Source organism: Penicillium psychrosexuale (assembly GCF_028828465.1).
Source record: "Penicillium psychrosexuale strain IBT 29551 chromosome Unknown utg000005l, whole genome shotgun sequence".
NCBI lineage: Eukaryota > Fungi > Ascomycota > Eurotiomycetes > Eurotiales > Aspergillaceae > Penicillium > Penicillium psychrosexuale.
The window spans coordinates 1,237,839-1,256,639 of NW_026643190.1; the positions used below are offsets into that span (position 1 = coordinate 1,237,839).

The 18,801-nt window shown below is 49.3% G+C and overlaps 6 protein-coding genes across 6 annotated transcripts; 3 read left to right on the forward strand and 3 right to left on the reverse strand.

Annotated features, from left to right (window-relative positions):
- Positions 1-967: 967 nt before the first annotated feature.
- Positions 968-1,726, forward strand: N7518_009370 (uncharacterized protein; the record flags this gene model as incomplete). The annotated part of the gene is made up of 1 exon (XM_057190296.1): positions 968-1,726. The coding sequence occupies one exon, from the start codon at positions 968-970 to the stop codon at positions 1,724-1,726; it is 759 nt and encodes a 252-aa protein (XP_057037952.1).
- Positions 1,727-2,379: 653 nt separating this feature from the next.
- Positions 2,380-3,507, reverse strand: N7518_009371 (sterol desaturase family protein; the record flags this gene model as incomplete). The annotated part of the gene is made up of 2 exons (XM_057190297.1): positions 2,380-3,163; positions 3,239-3,507. 2 exons carry the CDS (start codon positions 3,505-3,507, stop codon positions 2,380-2,382), a joined length of 1,053 nt encoding a protein of 350 aa, XP_057037953.1.
- Positions 3,508-4,660: 1,153 nt separating this feature from the next.
- rcoA (uncharacterized protein) lies at positions 4,661-6,980 on the forward strand (the record flags this gene model as incomplete). Its single annotated transcript, XM_057190298.1, has 8 exons — positions 4,661-4,781; positions 4,968-5,049; positions 5,116-5,441; positions 5,505-6,040; positions 6,108-6,578; positions 6,639-6,771; positions 6,830-6,905; positions 6,956-6,980. The coding sequence occupies 8 exons, from the start codon at positions 4,661-4,663 to the stop codon at positions 6,978-6,980; spliced, it is 1,770 nt and encodes a 589-aa protein (XP_057037954.1).
- Positions 6,981-9,094: 2,114 nt separating this feature from the next.
- N7518_009373 (C2H2-type zinc finger protein) lies at positions 9,095-10,742 on the forward strand (the record flags this gene model as incomplete). The annotated part of the gene is made up of 4 exons (XM_057190299.1): positions 9,095-9,823; positions 9,901-9,954; positions 10,031-10,204; positions 10,305-10,742. The coding sequence occupies 4 exons, from the start codon at positions 9,095-9,097 to the stop codon at positions 10,740-10,742; spliced, it is 1,395 nt and encodes a 464-aa protein (XP_057037955.1).
- Positions 10,743-11,372: 630 nt separating this feature from the next.
- Positions 11,373-14,207, reverse strand: N7518_009374 (NCBP1 family protein; the record flags this gene model as incomplete). The annotated part of the gene is made up of 7 exons (XM_057190300.1): positions 14,142-14,207; positions 13,988-14,082; positions 13,797-13,903; positions 13,473-13,740; positions 12,526-13,421; positions 12,288-12,469; positions 11,373-12,232 (listed from the first exon to the last, which is right to left on the reverse strand). The coding sequence occupies exons 1-7, from the start codon at positions 14,200-14,202 to the stop codon at positions 11,373-11,375; spliced, it is 2,469 nt and encodes an 822-aa protein (XP_057037956.1). The 5' UTR covers positions 14,203-14,207.
- A 989-nt stretch (positions 14,208-15,196) lies between these two features.
- Positions 15,197-16,840, reverse strand: N7518_009375 (GSK family serine/threonine-protein kinase; the record flags this gene model as incomplete). The annotated part of the gene is made up of 7 exons (XM_057190301.1): positions 15,197-15,394; positions 15,446-15,650; positions 15,701-15,894; positions 15,952-16,300; positions 16,397-16,480; positions 16,571-16,743; positions 16,795-16,840. The coding sequence occupies 7 exons, from the start codon at positions 16,838-16,840 to the stop codon at positions 15,261-15,263; spliced, it is 1,185 nt and encodes a 394-aa protein (XP_057037957.1). The 3' UTR covers positions 15,197-15,260.
- Between the last annotated feature and the right edge of the window lie 1,961 nt (positions 16,841-18,801).

Below are 18,801 nucleotides of genomic sequence, written 5' to 3' on the forward strand. Positions count from 1 at the left end.
ATATAGCGATGTGCATGTGGAAAACTGTCTGTATACATATCCTTATAGCTATATTCACTTCTCCCAGCTCTCTTAAGACTAGCCTACAGGCTGCTGAGTCCTGACGCACATGGACATGAAGGCCTTCTATATGTATGAAATATCTTCTTCATCATTTACGCATAAACATATTTAGTATTGGTTATTAGGTTATTTTTATACGGCATCTCATTTTATAGATTTTAATCATCCGCTTCACCTATCTATCACCATACAGAAAGTGAATTCTCTACACATTCACAATAAAACACTTCGACACCACGCAGATCAACAATAGCCTAACACCATCCTTAAGGACCACATCCCTAGGGATGAAGAAGACATCAAAGCAAAAGCAACCGAGTCCTTCTCTAATGTAAATGACCGAAACTGGTATGGTCAACTGACGTATATTTACAGTCCTTAGTTTTAAATCTTATAGATCTCTATGAATTCGTATATAAATTTGTAAATATCTTGGCATGGGAATCCCTTGGCACCAACGTTCCTCGACTGACCACCTCCCCGAATTCCCAGAATGCCCCGAATTCCCAGAATGCCCCGAATCCCCTTTTCTGTCATTATAAAAGCCCAACGGGAAAATAATCTTCTGCCTATACTCCTCAAGGAATGTCGCACAATCGATTCGGCTCGCAATGAACTTCGTTGGCTACGCGAGCGGGCAGTTCGCGATAGCCAGTCTCTTTCATCAAAGGCAGGATGGAGAAGCCGATTGAGATCTATGTGTCGCATGCGATCTAGAGGATATCCTCTCCAATATATTCTTGGAGATCAACCATTCGGTGACTTGGAGATTCTTTGCCGAAGAGGTGTTCTGATCCCAAGGTCTGCCTATCAGATTCTTTAAAAATTGATACTCTTACTAACAAGCTTTCGTAGGCCAGAAACTGAATCGTATACGTACCAAGCAGCTAACTTGGTCCGTCAAATGGCCCTGGGCCATAATGACAAGTCCAAGTCTCCTAACCAGGCGAGACCTTTGCGCGTCATTGACCTTTGCACTGGAACAGGGTGTATACCACTTCTTCTGCACGCCTTACTTTCTCCTCATTTCCAGGAGCTAGAGATAACAGGAGTGGACATCAGTCCTACGGCCTTAGACCTAGCCCGAGAGAATCTCGAGCATAACCTGCAATTGGGCCAGTTGGCACCCCGTGCAGGGACAGACATTCACTTCTATCGCGCCGATGTCCTCGGACATAACAGTGACAATTCAGTCCCGTCCATCGAGTCAATACTCCAAACACAACTCCCCAATTTCGGAGCATTGGACATCTCATCACCCGACCAAGAAAGTGAATGTGATCTATTAATCTCCAACCCGCCCTACATATCCCAAACGGAGTTCCGCAACGGTACCACTGCACGCAGTGTACGGCGCTTTGAGCCCAAGCTGGCACTTGTGCCTCCATACTTGGGCTCCAGGATGGAAGACTGCATGCCCGAGGATATCTTCTACCACCGCATTCTTACCCTAGCATTGAAGTTGAAGGCCAAGCTCACGGTGCTGGAGTGTGGGGATTCTCACCAGGCTAATCGAGTGGTTGCTCTTCACAAGCGACTTGCTTCTGCTGAATCTGGGCAGTCCAGGGCGGAGGTCTGGCCGAGCCGAGAGCAGGATCTGGCTGATAATGGGTTTCATGAGACTGACGGATCACGAGGTGTCATCATACGGACTCTCCGGTAGCGCACGTGTCCATAATTCTCGATCCATTAGAGGAGAGGAGCCTTTTCCCCTATGTCAGATCATCATCAAAAGGCCTGCACAGGTGGCAGCGATCATACTGTTTGTCTCGGGAAGACCAGGGGCTGGAGTACTTGATGGAGACGGAACTTGTATATTATGATTCTCAATATTAATTCCAATTATGTAACTTTGAACTGGTCGGGTATTTCTTGTTTATAAAAGTATCATACATACGAATCTGTTTCGGTCTTAATATAATCACATAAATTTGCGAACACGTAGAAGAATGTACAGAGAGAACTAACCAAGTGCATTTGTATCACCCATGGAAAAAATAAAGAAGAAAAGAAGAAGAAAAAAGAACATTATATACAGAATAGGGTAGACTACCCGTGGACCAGCAAGCCAAGAGTGCTGGTCAGTTTTGGGAGTATTAAAACAGATAAGAGATGCAAAAGGCGAATTAATGTACTTGAATTAGCGTAAAAATGGCACGAAAACCAACGGGGAGATCCAAAATTCCAAACCCAAAACACAGGTGAAGAATACAGCCCGTCTATCGAAAAGTCTGTAGTGGCCCTCGATTGATCCCTGTAGTCTAGAACCAAGTAGGCATTGTGAAGTCGTGAAGAATGTGATTTAGCGCCGTCATTTTAAAGATTCTTCTTTTTGTCGGAGGAGTAGCTGCGATCGTCTTCGCCCTCGACATCCTTGAGGATCGACTCCATCTCCTTGGCTTGGCGCTTCCACTCCTTATCGCCCATCTTCGTCTCTCTACGGAAAAGCTCCTCGTTGGGCTTGCGGTAGCTGCCACCTAGGCGGTCCCATAGAGTGGTAAACTGTCCGTAGTTGTAGTTGAAGTATAAGTGGTGCATGGTGTGGCAGGCAGCACCGTTCACGATGGGGCTGTTGGCGACGTACTCGCCGTCATGAATGAAGACGGTCCAGAGATTGATGAAGCCGAACAGGAAGACGTAGGCGATCTTCTGCAGGGGGAAGATGAAGGGGAAGACGTGGTACGGAACACTTTGGGACCAACCATCGAGCGGGTGGAAGGCGTGTGAAGCATAAGGGCTCGGCATGATCCACTTGTGGTGAGGCTTGTGCAGGGTCTTGTAGACACGGGGGTGGTGCAGGCCGCGGTGGATCCAGTAGATGAAAAAATCGGTAAAGCAGATGAAGAATGGGATTTGGATGAGACTGTAGTACGGGAAGGGTTCGTCGGCGGTGGTGTCGTAGAGTTTAGCGTATCCGCGAACCTCAAGAACGAAGAAAGGAGCTGTCAACAGGGACATTGGGGGCATTGCGGCCATGGCCTGTCTGATTTCCAGACCAATCTGGTTCTTGAGGAATTTGGGGTGATTGTAGGTTGTCTTGTCCCAGATAAAGATGAATGAAAGTGTTGCAACCAAGAAGTAGACGAGCAGTCCAAACAGCCTAATTGGATGTTAGTACATTGTACCGACACGGAAAAGGCAGCGATTTGAAAGGATTGGCGCATTACCAACTTACCAAGTGATCAGGAAAAAGCTTGTAAATTGACGGTAAATGTTGTTCCTGGGCCAAGCACTCAGGTATGCATATTTCGAAGGTTCCAGGTAAATCATCTGTGTAGCCTGTTCATAGACAAAAGGTTCTGGACCAAAAAGGGCCATTGAAGTGTTCGCGGCCGCATTGACGAATGCCGGCAACGAGACGGACGAAGATAACGAGGCGGGGAGGAGTGTCGAATAGAGGCGATCACCAATAAAGGTGTCCCATAATTCCAGAATGATATCCATGATTGAGGGCACAGATAGGGTTGAGGGGAGGGGGAGGGAGAAACGGAAGAAGGAGGAGTACTTGAAGGAACAAGAAAAAGGAGATTCGCAGCGAATAACAAAGTAGTCATACCAGCGCGGAACCGCCACAGCCGTTGCGATGCCACCTTTTCTTAATAAGCCAATTGATCCAGGGGGGATGGTCTGATGCGGGTTAATGATATGGTTATCTTATGAGTGGATGGGGTTATAGTATATAGTAGTTTATTTTATATTAGTTTCTATACGAATCCTCTAAATTCACTCCTATCACTTCATAACTATACCTTCATGGTCTGCGTTGTACTAAGAAAAAGAGAGGAAACTTTAAAAGAACCCCTGGTTTGCCACAGTTGATGCCTTGATGCCTGAAGACACTTTGTGGCTTATCAGGCAATCAACACATGATAAGTCAAAATTACAATACATACAGTAGCTGCAGTACTGAATTGGTACTGCACGGACCAGTTCCACTTCGGCTTCCCGTACTCAGAGGTACCTCCACTGCCCGCACCGGCGGGTGTAGATCCAAGTATTCCCTGGTATTCCAGGTATCTGGAATAATATCAGTTTTATGCGAACCTCACGATCTGGACCTCATGGATATGGATAAATGAACGTATTTAGCCCTATACAAAAGTACTTTAGATCCAAAACTAAAACTAGATCTTTTGGTTTCATCTCTGTATAGTATAAAAGTACTCATCTAATTGTTATCTGCTTTAGCATTTTCTTTCTTGTTATAGGAGTAGTATTATATACAAGGTTAAAAAGTAGCCTACGGTAAGACCCGCTGCGCTTCTCGGCTATGGCCTCGCTTCACGCGTCAACCACTGCCGCCTTTCCCCCCAAACTCAAACCTTCCCGTTTTAAAGTGTCAGCTGCCAGCCTCTTCCACCCCTCTTACCGCTACACCCCCATTCTCATCTTCCAGCTTATATCGTATCGCCCACTATCGCTGTGGCTAGCTGCGTGGTGCTATCCACCAAGCATTGAAGCCTCGGTGATCAAGATCATTGAGTCCAGGTCGAAAACTTGGTTGCGATCCTATTCGCTGACCTAGACCTGCCGTCCGAACGTCGCTTTCGTCCCTCTCCGACTTGTGAAAGACAGAAAGAAAAAAATATCCTCCACCATGTACAACGCTCATCGCGGGATGGTGCCCGCTCCCAACTCCCGTCTGACGGAGTTGTTGGATCAACTGCGCCAGGAGTTTGAGAGCCAGTCGCGAAACACCGGTGAATTCGAGCATCAGTGTATGTTATCTTCTCCTTTCCAATATATTGTTTCCCCTCCCCTATGCTCGGGCTACTTGCGCCTTGAGCTTCTCCCCCCTTGTCCAATCATTTCATACAAGCAGCTGCAGCTCATTTCCCCCAATGACTGCAGCTCCATGGTTTCCGACATTCGCTGAAGTGTTATCTAACTGACAGATCATGCAGTGACCGGTCAGCTCCAGGAGATGGAGATGATCCGTCAGAAGGTCTATCAACTGGAACAGGCGCAGATCAAGATCAAGCAAGAGTTCGTCCCTTCTACCTTCTTGAAAGCTTGAATAACCCTTTCTGACATTACATTTTTCCTTTTTAGCTACGAAGCTGAGATCCGAATGCTGCGACACGAACTTGAGTCCCGTGGCGTGCAATCTATCCCTTCCCACATCGGCGGACCCGCGGCGGCTCATACAGCTCCTTCCCAGGCTCCCCCACCTGCCTTGGGCCACGGCCCCAGCAATCTGTTTGGCGGTATCATGACCAACCCACCAGGTAGTGGCCCCGGTCTTGCACCTTCCCTTCCCCAGGATCAGCAGCCTCCCCAGCATCCCCTTCAACAGCCTGCTTCGGTCGCTCAGCCTGGCGCGCCGCAACCCCAGCAGAGCTCCTTTGGAGGATATCCGGCTGGCGCTGCTGTGAACGGTATGTCGTTGTGTTTATGAAAATTGTCGCCCAGTTTGCTGACCTGTTGGATTCATCTCCTAGGCTATGGGCCGCCTCCACCTCCTACTGCATCCCCAGGCCCCGGTAAGGGCCGTGGTCGCGTTCCCCCAGGCCCCGGTACCCCCCAGCAAACGCACATCGCCTACCCGGATCCTCGTGCTTCCCCTCAGATCCCTCGCCCGACTCCTCCGAACCCCCCTCTCGGCCGCACAGCCGAACGTCCAGGAAATATGCTGGCGAACTGGAACCCCGATGATTTGCCTCCGTCGCAGAAGCGTGAGGGTTCTGATTGGTACGCCGTGTTCAACCCCGAGGTCCAGCGTGTTCTCGATGTGGAACTGGTACATCACTTGAACCACGACAGCGTCGTTTGCTGTGTGCGCTTCAGCCGTGATGGCAAATACTTGGCTACGGGCTGTAACCGCTCGGCTCAAATCTTCGACGTGACCACCGGTCAAAATGTGGCCACCTTGCAGGATGAAAACGTCGACAAGGACGGCGACTTATACATTCGCAGCGTTTGCTTCAGTCCGGATGGCAAATATCTTGCGACTGGTGCTGAAGATAAGCAGATTCGGGTAAGTCTTGAGATTATATGGAACCAGCTATGTGGGAAGATTACTAACTGAATGCGATTGGCTCTAGGTTTGGGATATCAACCAGCGCACCATCAAACATATCTTCAGTGGACACGAGCAGGACATCTACTCTTTGGACTTTGCTGGCAACGGTCGATTTATCGCCTCTGGCAGTGGAGATAAGACCGTGCGCCTTTGGGATATTCTCGACGGCAAGCTTGTCTACACCCTTAGCATTGAAGATGGTGTCACTACTGTGGCCATGTCTCCGGATGGCCGTTACGTGGCCGCGGGCTCGTTGGACAAGAGCGTGCGTGTTTGGGACACTACAACTGGATACCTGGTAGAACGCCTAGAGAGCCCAGATGGCCACAAGGACAGTGTTTACTCAGTCGCGTTTGCACCCAATGGCCGTGACCTTGTCAGTGGCAGTCTGGACAAGACTATCAAGCTCTGGGAGCTTACCGTTCCCCGGGGCATGCACCCTCACAGTGCCGTCAAGGGCGGCAAGTGTATTCGTACATTCGAGGGCCACAAGGTTAGATCTGAGATTACTTGAGCGAGATAGGCAGAAGCTAACCTTTTGACTACAATATAGGACTTTGTTCTCAGTGTGTGCCTGACACCCGACGGTGCTTGGGTGATGAGTGGTTCCAAGGACCGTGGTGTTCAATTCTGGGACCCAGTGACTGGAAATGCCCAGATGATGCTTCAAGGCCACAAGAACTCTGGTGAGTTTCATACAATCCTAGCTTGCATTGTCATCTCGAACTCTCTAACTCCGAATAGTCATCTCGGTTGCACCCAGTCCTACTGGCAACCTGTTCGCGACCGGCAGTGGAGACATGCGTGCACGAATCTGGAGGTGAGTTGTCCCGAGTGTGTTTCAGGATCGTAAGCTGACTTGGTTTCTAGATACTCGGCGTATACTGGACGATGAAAGGGTTGATCCTTTGGGCGCAATATGATGTTTTTGCTTTGGTGGGCTTTATTTATGCAGAATTTTGTTTCTATTCTTTACTTTATACACTTTGTGCGCTTTAGTGTATACGTGAATTCCCTTTTTCAATTTCAAAATTGCCATTCTTTACACCTGGTCTATTGTCATGTATGTTGTAGATGTAAAGGGCAGTGGTCACACGGACATTCTGGAAAGCTGAATCTCATCCCAACAACACCCCTGTCCGTCTGAATCACCACAGAGCCTCCGACATTTTGTACTCCGAAAGACTTGGAATACGGAATACGGAATACTCCGAATACTTCGAATAATATTTTGTTAAAAGCTCGGTAATAAACACCTCAAATCCCCTACATCCCCTACGGAGACATGCTGATCCAAATCTCGTCAAAGCACCGAGCTAGGCTTAATGCGTATGCATAGTCTAGCCTTCGCCCATTCAGGAAGTAGTTCGTGAGGACTAGTCGCATCCCTGCAGGAACCATTCTCGACAAGTCCCGATACCTCATCTCGATGCAGGACGTGCAGGGTTACTCGTGTCAGATGGTCATGGCTGTCACTTCTCGGATCGTCCCCAGTATGGAGCTAAGACCACGAGTGGCTATGATCGACATGGCCCATGAGCCAAGCCATTCGCAGTTTAAGGGGGAATACATCGACACCAGACCAAAGCCCGTGCTGATTGATTCCTCCTATTAAGGGCCACAATCGACTCCCACTTGGCTCGAAAGAGAGACAGAGACAGATCTCACTAGATGGGAGAGGGTCAATTTGATTGGCTCTTCAGGAGATTTAGATCAGCCTGAATTTTCCAAAGCCTTGGGCGGCTAACTAGGATATTCGATGGGCTGAGATCGGACACTATTGGCGACTATCGGGATGGCGCATCCTAGTACTCGTAATTACGGCCCAGCTAGCCATTGAGCGATTGCTGACTCCGAGATCGACTGAATAATCTACATGTCGACTGCAGGTCGATCACGGTCCACTTGGGAATTCATTGAAAGGCCCGGCCCGTCTCCTCGAGGGGAGACGCACAGCACGATGAGTTTGCGTGTTTTCTTTTTCTGAGATTTTGAGTCTGACAGATGTCAGTCTCTTCAGCAATATCAGTTACAGAAGTATCCAGAGAAGGAAGTATGGAAGAAGTATAGGGGAACGAGCTGAAGGCTTTCGTCGCCAGTCGCGGCTGCGAGTATATTCGTGTGACTGACACACATTTCACACCGAATGTATCAAAATACATTACGACTAATGAGAAATTACTATTCCTTGTGGTACAGGAATTGATGCGTCCAAAATGCATCTTCATGGACCATGCAATGCACCTCCAGTGCTTCAGGGCTTCAGGGCCAGGGCTCTCTAGGGCTCCCAAAAGCTCCACGAAACCCCAGGAACCCCAGTTCGTCCCTTTGATTGGAATTCTTTTTTTTTTTTTCTATTATTTTCCGGTGGAGTCAGGTCGCCTCAATCGCGCAGGATCCCTGGCCCACGGAGATCGTCGAATCAGACACACTATACACAGTTGCATGTATCTCTGGCCTTGAACTGCCCTTCTTCCCCCCCCTTTTCTCCCCAATTTTTTTAAATCGAATTACCAAACGTCATACAAGCGAAATGGGGCTTTTCAACTATTTCACCGGCTGACTCCCCTCCCCCTGTCGCCCCCGCCATTGCAGGTATATCTAGATCGGGAGGCGCCACGGTCGATGCGGAAGATCATCGCTAGTTGTCAATCATTATATTTCTCGCTTTTCATGGAATGACCTGCATATATTTGCTATTTCCTTTTCTCTCTATCTCATATATATACATCCAGATCTATAGAACGGATTGCGCTTTGGCCGGCCGGTTTGTCTATTTTCCCCATCCTTGCTTCTTTCTGAGAACTCGTTGCCAGCCAGAACCCAAATATCACCGAGGATTGGGTCTCAGAGCATAGTCAAAGACTATACAGAAAAAAAAACTCCACAGCACATCCCGAGGACAGGTATACATTGAGATACATTGGTATCTCGTTGGGGATCCGGAGGGAGAAGGTATCCTTACCTTTCTGAAAGATCCCGAGAGGAAGACCTCAAACAGTGATCAAGATGGAGACCTCAGAGCCCGTCTCTTACGAGTTCCCTGGCCATGCCATGAGTGCGTTTGCACACAGACGCTCGATGGACTCGACCCTGAGCCAGAACTTTCCCTTCTATTCGCATCAAACAGCATCATACTCGCTGCATTACCAGACCTCAAGTAGCTTGCCTTACAGCTTCGGTCACTCCGTGGGTCACACACATGCACACTCGAATCCCTATCAGCAATACTTTGTCCATAGTCAGCACCCGTTACAGCCGCAACCACTGCGCACAACGGCACAACCGTTGCAGTCTCTTCCAGAGATTCGTCCGGCAAAGAACGCCATCAGCCATACAGTCAAGTCTACTCCCGACTATGGTCCACGGGTGCATATCTCGACTGGAAGCCACAGTTCACCAGTCGGGGCAACAAACGAGACGAAGCAAACCACCACTGACCTCGCCTTCTCAACCAACGTGGATGTCCTGATGAAGGCAATTCAGGCCAAGCATGCTTCATTACTGATCCAGCAATCGCTGCCACCACTCCAGCATCTGGCACCCCCGGCACCACAGACTTATCCCGGATCCTACCCGATTGCCTCGTCAACGCCACCGCGGTACCCTGCCAATGAAACTCAGCCATCGCGGAGGAAGCGCAAGTACAACTGCACCATCCCAGGCTGTGGTAAAAGCTTCGCGCAGAAAACACACCTAGAAATCCATATCAGGGCACACACGGGTGACAAGCCATTTGTGAGTACACATGTCATATGTCTATCCAAACTGAATCAAATGTTTAAGATAGCAACTAACCAGTTTGAATGTGGCAGATATGCAAGGAGCCCTCATGCGGGCAGCGCTTCTCGCAGCAAGGCAACCTCAAGGTAAGCACACCACCAGCTGCCGCGCCAGGCGATTGCGATGCACGAGGCAGACACTGACATGTGCGCTAAAACCTAGACCCATCAGCGGCGACACACCGGCGAAAAACCCTTTCAATGTGACATCTGCCACAAGCCATTCGCTCAGCGAGGCAACCTCCGCGCTCATAGACTCACCCATGATCAATCTAAACGGTTTGACTGCCGTTTAGATGAATGTGGCAAGCAGTTCACCCAGTTAGGCAACCTCAAGGTAAGCTTTTGTCCTCCTTATGATAACCCCCCATTATCACTTCCATACAACACCACCGTTTAAACCAATCCATGCTAACCAACCCCTTACCCCAAAACAGTCACACCAGAACAAATTCCACGCAGCAACACTCCACAATCTAACGGTCCGGTTCTCGCAAATGGCCGAGAACGGACCGATGAACATGAACGCGGCAGATCGCGATCTGTGGATATATTTCGCCGGGCTATACAAAAATAGCAACAAGGGCATCAAGGGCCGTGGCAAGGACCGGCGAATCTCAATGACGAGACGGTCTGACCCAAAGAGTAGATGTGCCCCCGTGGATCGAGTCCTCATGGATCGAATACAGTCTGTTGAGTCTGAGGAGGGCGTTTCGAAGATGCAGTTGCAGATGCAGATGCGCCGTGGGAGCTTTGAGGATGGCTTCTCCGTTTATAATACTTCTAGCAGTGATGGCGATGATGGGGATTCTTATTATATTGAGCGCAAGCCTCATGTTCATGTTCATGGCCATAGCCATGGTCATGGGCATTGATTGGGTTTGGTCTCGGAATTTCTTTTCATTCTTCTTTTTATATTGCTTTGTATTCATCTACTGATGACCCCTTTTTGATATCCCCGTTCTTATTTCTTACTGATTTCCATGTGGCTTCCATAATTAATTCTCTTTTTGTTATTGTTCTATCTCATTGTCTTCTGGGTCCAAGTTCTAGTTGGATTTCACTCTTTTTCTCATACTCTTTTCCTTTGGGTTTATCAAGATGTACACGATTTACGAAGACTTTCATATGTATTTTGAACTTGGGATATCCCCGTGTTAGGGTTGTACGGTTGAATCAACATGGTCTTGGGGTGTTTCTTTTCTTTTTTTTAAGTTTTGTACAACTTCAGTGGTGTAGATCGGCAACCCGCATATTCCTCGCGTCTCAAGAAGAATCGAGAAAGGTTAATTTGGAATAATCGGAGAGAGATTTTCATATTTCTGTCGGCCATTCAAAGACTCGGAGTTGGAGTGTACAATACAGAGGAGCAATAGAGAAAAAGGCAGGAAAAGGCTCTCCGGGACATAAGTCATTTAATGAAAAAGTTCAAAGAGATCAAATGCGAGAACGCAGCATGCATAAGCTAATACCTCATCGAGATGGCATCCATATTTGTGGCAGCTCTATTGCGCATCGGCATCGGCAATATCCAAATCTCCATCCGCAGCACCCTCCCGCACAGAAACAGGCGGGGCCTGGGTGCCAAGGGGAGTGGCGTTAGCCAAGGCATCGGAGATGAAGGATTCCTCGACAGCAGCCTTTCTCCGGAACACGCGGAGCCAGCGACGACCCCATTGGCGGATGATGGTGTCCTCGGGGAGAGTGCCGCTGCCATCACCGCGCTCCATCAGCTCATCGTTGCTTCCCGCGGCGATGGAGACGATAGAGTCCTCGATGTACTTGAAGAGGGCTTGCATGTCTGTGCGCTCACGAGCGAGGGTCTCGTCGATGACGCTAAGCTGGGGCTCGTAGAGGCCGGGTTGGACGCGGGCGGCGACGATCTGGCGCATGCGATTAGTGACCTTGCCGACGGTGGCGGAGATCATCTCAAAGACGTGGGGCTTTGCGAGGATGGTTCCTGCCGCGACAGACTCGGAGAGGGCCCATTCGAGGACGGAGAGCGGGCTGAGGATGGTGTAGTTAAGCAGCTTGTCGATGATGTTGATAGCAATACCAGGCTGATCGACCCAGTACTCCATGACGGAGGTGATTATTTGGCAGCGGGCGTGTGGAGATTCCGCGCCGGTGGCCAGAAGACGGTCTTTGCTCCGTTCGATGCATGACAGGACGTGAGAGAGCGATTTCGACCCGACGAAGCAGAGTGAGGTTACGAATGCATCTGTCGAGGGGACCTTGGGGTCGTCAACGCCCTGGCTTTTGGCCTGGTCTTCAATGGCCGTGATGACGGGCTGGATTTCTTCGTCGCTAGCCTTCTTCCGAATAAGCTGCATGAGTTCTTGTCCTTCTTTAGAATATGGTGCCACTGGAAGTTCAAGTTAGTCACGTTTTCCGCCATTTGGGCCACGAATGAAATTTACTTTCAGAGGAATATTTGAACTCGGGGGTATCCTTCTCTTTGCCTGCTGTGATCAACTTGGGGTAGGGATCAGGAAGAGTTCCCTTAATTCGCTGAGCGAAGCTCAACCGAATTTCCTTGTCCAAAGCACCATGGATGAACGCCATTCTTGGATCAATGGAGGGCAGATCAAGATCGTCGGCCCTGTGAAATTGTTAATGACCGATTACACCGTGTAGAAGCTGACATTGTCGACTTACCACTCGCTCCATTTCCATGTAAACCCAAAGTTGCTTAAGTGGTGCGCGAACCAGTCCAGGAAACGGTTGCTAAGCTCCAAATCCATTGTTTCCAGGCTGTTATACAAGAATCGGATTGCACGACCCAAACTCGGCGCAATTGCTGCAGGGGCAATCTTGCAGCACTCGGTGAGAACAGAGTGATAGTAGACCAGTTTGTGTTCCGACGCCGGCAATTGGAATAGCTGCGAGAAGACTGCATCCACTGCCACATCCTCGGGCTTCCACGGCTGCACCTCTCCGATGAGCTCGCGCATTCGGTCGAAAGGCGTGGCGCGCTTCACGAATGTGGTAGAGGTAAAATAGCAGTCGATATCGATCAGGAACTTGGCCGTAGCAACGCGGTTGAAGTCAAGGAGGTTAATGGTATCTACCAGTGCATCCCGAATAAGCGAAGAGGAGATGTCTGTGATCGCAGGAACGGTGTCTACTTCTTGGTTGGCATACACCGAAAGGTAGACCTCTGGGAAGAGAGGACGCGCGCCGTTCGGTACAGGGTTAGGCACGGTGATCGTGGGGAGAGGAACCTTGGTCACCGGCGCGAAAGACTTGGGCTCATCCGTCTCGGCGTCAGGGACATCGTTCCAAGGACGAGGGAGGCACTTAAGCTCCCAGCCCCGGTTGGCCTCCCCTTGAAGTTGAGTCTGCATCAAACTGATAACACTTTGACCAGCTGCCTCCTGATTCTCCTCGGGGCTGAATGTGTTCACCAGGTCGACGAGGGCGTGCGGCGTAGACGCAATAATGTCGGTCTTCTCCAGAAGTGCGGAAGCCTGGGCCTCGAAGCCAGTGGCGGGGGACAGCATGACATAAGGAATGGTGAACTGAATGATCTTTACCAATTCAAGGCCAAGAAGCTAGAAGCTGTTAGGCGAGGTTCACATCACAGGTCGATTAATCCAACTTACATCTTCCGAAGAGGCAGTCTGAAGATCGACTGCACGAGCGAACAGCTCTTCCAGAAGAGGGAAGATGCCATCACCCTCATAGACTGGCTGGAGAATACCCAGGAAGCGAATAAGAAGCTTGACTTCACGCCATGCGCCAATATCGAGATACTTCTGCAAGGCCTCAGCTGCCTTGCTCAAAACCTCGGATCCAAGCTCAGGCTTGAGACCATGTGCGACCAGGACCGTGCCGGCGATAAAAGGAATTTTCATGGGTTGTTCGAGCACGCTGCAAATATCCAAGTTAGTAATAGTCCGAAGTGAATTGAGTACACCGACACGTACAGATCAAGGGAGATGTTGACAAAGTCGCGACGGATCTCCTCGTCGTCGTAGTTATCCGTGACTGTCTTCGCAATACCCTGGACATCATCTTCTGCTCTGCGAGCAGCCTATTAATGAGACATAAGCGTTAATTCATATCCACCATTTGTAGAGCGCAATGCGCGCGGCGGAAAAAAAAACGAGGCGCGTACCGATTCCGCGATGGTCAACAACTGCCGTCGCACCTGGACGAACAATGGCTCCTCATATCTGCGTCTTTGGGGGCGGCGATCAAAGTCATCATCATCTGTAAGAATCACAGCCAAGTTAGCGTGTTGTTTGGGAAGCTTAGATTCATGTTCTCACCTCTGTAGCGACGTTTGCGCCCACCCCTGTAGCCCTGGTTTCGTCGGTCGTTTTCGGCCATTATGTTCTGGAACCAATTCAATGAGCCAGTGTAATACCAGATTGCTATCGTAGAGACAGTGATTCTGGGGAAGTAGAAAACGAGGGTGACAGCTAGCTTGAGGTGAATGGGGAGCTCGGAAGGGGAAATTGAAGTTCCGGACCCGGTGCCCCTGCGGGAAGTATCTCAACGCCCAAGACATGTAACGAACGACACTAGGAGTAGTTCACTACATAGGTATTAGACGATGTAGGAGAATTGAATATATTCCACCTCACATACTAGACAATTACACCGTTCAGATCCTATTGGTTCTTTACGCATTACCCAAAAACATAAAGAAAATCGTCTGCTTGAGAACTGGAATGACATATAGCTCATGGCCGGTAAGTCGGAGGACCGGGGAACCAGCCGAGCCCGATGAATCTGATACAAGGATATTGCGAACAAAAAAAAAAGAAAGCAAGGACGCAAAGGGAAGAACGAACGGGGATTCTAGCGCTGCAAGACGAGAGATTGACCACAGAAGGGTCCTCCCTAAACGTGCGTTTATCCAAAGAAATCTTCAAGATCTCCGATGCATTTGTGGGAAGATTCACCCCTCCGGAGGCGAGATCGACTTGCTGCGTCTGGAGGTTCTTCCCCTCGACCGATGAAACTATGCAGTGTCCGACCCCCAAAGGCAGACGTGCACAGAAAGGGTATCACTTTTTCCTCCCGAGAGCTGTCTCAGACACCTCAAAATAAACTCCAGGCCATGACCTCCCATTGCGTGAAAACCATCAACCTTTACCACCCCGAAGAAACATGGTTTCCGCTTCCCAGCCATTAAAGGATGCACTTTTCCCACTTCATACCATTCCCTGCTCATTCCAGTTCCAAGGATCCACCATGTCCGGGGCGGAGGCATACCGAGTCCCCGACGAAAAAAAAAAAAGACAAGGCAGTGCAATCTCAATTCAGAGCTTACCCGAGATCATGGAACTTGGTTGGCAGGTCGAATCTCACGCAAAGTGCAGATGGCGGCACAACGAACATACGTATCCCTCGCGGAGGGCGGAGGACACACTCTGGTCAACTCAATCAAGGTGTGCAAGCATCTCCTCCTTGGTAAGGGGTTTGAAGGTATCGAGGCCGAGGCCGCGAGCTTCGAGGGCTGGGCGAGCGTGAGGGGGAATCATCTGGGCGTTGAGTTCAGGGGCAATCGAAAGTTCTAGATGGTGGATTAGTGGGGGTTGTGTCTAGGGAGGGGGGGAGATTGTACCATGTTGTGAGAAATCGAAAAGGGCAGGGAGATCCTTAGGGGGGTTGTTGTGGTGGCGCGAGTCCGGTAGCCGAGTGTTGGGGTCGCGGAGCTCATCGAAGAAGGGGTGGCACATGGCTTCCACCGCGGACAACCGTTGTGTCGGGGTGTATTCCAGAAGGGCGGAGATGAGGTCAATAGCCTCGGGTGGCGCCTTACGGAAAACCTAGTTCGGTCAGCACCATTACGGACCGGGGGTACGGGGGTCGAAAATACCTTGTTGAAGGGATGGGGCTTGATTTGAGGGAACTTGTGCTCCATATAGTTGGGGTTCATGGTGCGGATTTGTTCTCGAGTTGGGGTGCCCAAAACCTTGATGATTTCCACCAGCTGGTCAATGCCCGATTCACCGGGGAAGAGGGGCTGTCCAAGCATCAATTCCGCCATCACACAACCAGTGGACCAAACATCTAGGACAGTAATGGTTAGAACTCAATATGATTTTGGGCAGACAAAGGGATATTCACCAATCTTTGTTGTGTAGTTGGTCGCGCCAAAGATTAATTCGGGCGCCCGGTAGTAGCGAGAGCAGATGTATGACACGTTGGGCTCGTTTTCGATCAGAATCTTAGCGGATCCGAAATCGCAGAGCTTCAGGATACCCGTGGCGGGATCTAAAAGGAGGTTCTGAGGCTTGATATCCCGGTGGCAGATACCCTGTGAGTGGATGTAGGCCAGCGACCGGAACAGTTGGTAGATGTAAAGCTTGACCTCTAGCATGGGCATGGTAGTCTTGAGTTTGTTGAAGTAACGCGATGCGCGGTACACGGTCTCGGGCACATACTCGAGGACGAGGTTAAGGTAGACTTCATCTTTCTATTTGAGGGGGAAATCGGGGGCACGGTCAGCCCACGGGGAACGGGGAACGGGGGACGGGAAGACGATCGGGCGGGACACCCAGGAGACACATACCCTGTCGCCATTGGAGTAGTAAAAGGCTTTGAGTTCGACGATGTTAGGATGGCGCACGATCCGCATGATCTGCAGCTCACGGTTCTACGAGAGACTGGGGTTAGTCCAACACACACACACACACACACACACACAGAGAGAGAGAGGTCTCCAGAGTGAGAGAAGCCGATTTACCTTGAACCGCTTATCCTGGAGGACTCTCTTGATGGCAGCATCTTCCCCGCTCGGAGCCATCTTGGTCTGAAACACGACACCGAAGGAGCCATTGCCCACGATCTTGCACTGGGTGTAGGAGATCTCCTTGGATTCGCCAGTCAGTCCATCCTGGACCTTCTCCCGGATGACCTCTGGACGCGGTCAGTTGTCTCCCGATTAAAAAGGCGATTGCTATATCTTACCACCCATGCGCAAAGTCGGGAACAATCCGGGTCGATTTTGTGACATCGCGGCGATAGATAGAGATGTGAAGGGGAGAAGACCGTTTTGGGTGGTAAACCGGGGTGGAGTAGGGAGGGGTGGAAGGACCGATGGGAAAGGAAGCAAAATGGCACACCCGGGAGCCAAGAATGTAGTAAAAGTAGGGAAGAGGAAGAAGAATGAGAGAGGAGAAGGTGGGCAACTTTGCGTAGAGAATGTTCAACCAATGAAGTCGAATCGAGTGAAATAAGACGGGTTAGACTAGGGAAGGTTAGGTAAAATTGGGGCGGGTTCAGGGCCAAAAGAAAGGTGACGTTGATGGAATGGAGTTCCTTTCTTTCTGGTCCTTTTTCACGTGTTTTTTTTTTTTTTTGATCTGATTCTTGAGTTGTGTGAAAGAAACAAATTCAGGAGGGAAGAGTTCACGATCAAAGCCAATTGTCTTGGGGTTTGAGCAATTCGGGAGGGGAAAAGAGGAAAAAGAGAGGGGCGGGAGAGCTACAAGGTCAAGTTGAAATCCAACTTTCTCAGGTAATGGGAGTTGGTTTTTTTTTTTTTGGTGTTGTATAAGTTACATACATAGCATACATATACATGTAGTTATTCACTACTGAACTATCACTATTCACCAGTCACTATTATCTCAAATAAAGATGCAATTCTCGATTATTCCTTACAGTATAGTATTGTCACTGACCGTATTTCCACGTCGGGAGATGATATCATACGTGAGGGCGTAATTACCATACCGTAAAACCAAAGAAAAGACTTTGGAGAAAGCGGAGTCTCCGGGGTAGTGGGAATGAATATAACGAGCTATACATAGTATCATGGACAGACTCAATCTGTCTATAGCCTAACACCCCTAACATCCCATACAAAAGAAACAGGATGTCGGGTGACCCAACGGTGATTTTCCCTGGAACCACCGTCATTGGCCATTACTGTACTGTAAGCGGTCTTTGCTATCACGAGACCAGCTGACCTCGAAAAAAAAGGAGCTTGGGCCGAGAGATGGCCCCAGCGACAATGGGAGCTGGAGGCACTATTCCAGCTTCTATACTAATAAAATCGACTAGTATACTACTAACGACAAACTAGCTAAATCATTTTTGGCTTTCTATCTGTGTCGCTGCATAACAGGGGCATTCCGAGAAAAATAATAATAATTAACACACCGGTAATTGGGATCCAGACCGAGCGGTTGGAAAGCCATATACAATAGTCACAGCTCTTCGGCCCGGATAATCCATCGGAATTGAAAGGGGCTCCCATTGCACTTCCATTCTTTCGCGGGATCTCGATGCTATCAAGTGCATTGGTGCAGGGGTTCCTTGGCATGTGAGTCGAAGCTATCTCAGCCGACGCCATCGTTGGGATTCCAGCCGTAGTCCCGTCCATGCAGTCTCTTGTACCAGAGATCTGGACCGGCAGGCAGAATGAGATATATCAGAAAGACAATAAAATATGAATTCAGGTATTAAGTGGGAAAAGCAACTCTCTGATGAAGGGGTTAGGAATGTTGGTTCCTGGCACCAGCTCTGAACTCCGTAGGGATGCACCAGGCTTAAACGGTTAACGTTGAGGAGCTTACCTGGTGTATTGTATTGTATGGTATTGGTATTTACTGGTATTTGAGCGTGACATTTGGATTTGATTGGCAACGCATTTATTATTTATGATCAACTACCATATACAATAGTTATAGTATTCTCTTCCCCTAACTCTATAGATGCTCAGCAAATTCGCTCAGCAAAATCATTTGTCATATCTTAGCATTCCAAAGAAATATCTACATTCTCGCCATCTACTCCGTAAATTTAAACTATAGCTTCCCCTCATCGACGTCACCAGACCGAGAGCAGGTGACCATGGCTGACGGATCCGAATCGCCACAGTTCAACTTGTCATGCGACATTAGTTAATCTGCTTGACACGAGGCAAAACAGAATTTGACCCCCCATCAGCAGGGGTCTGACGCCGTCAAC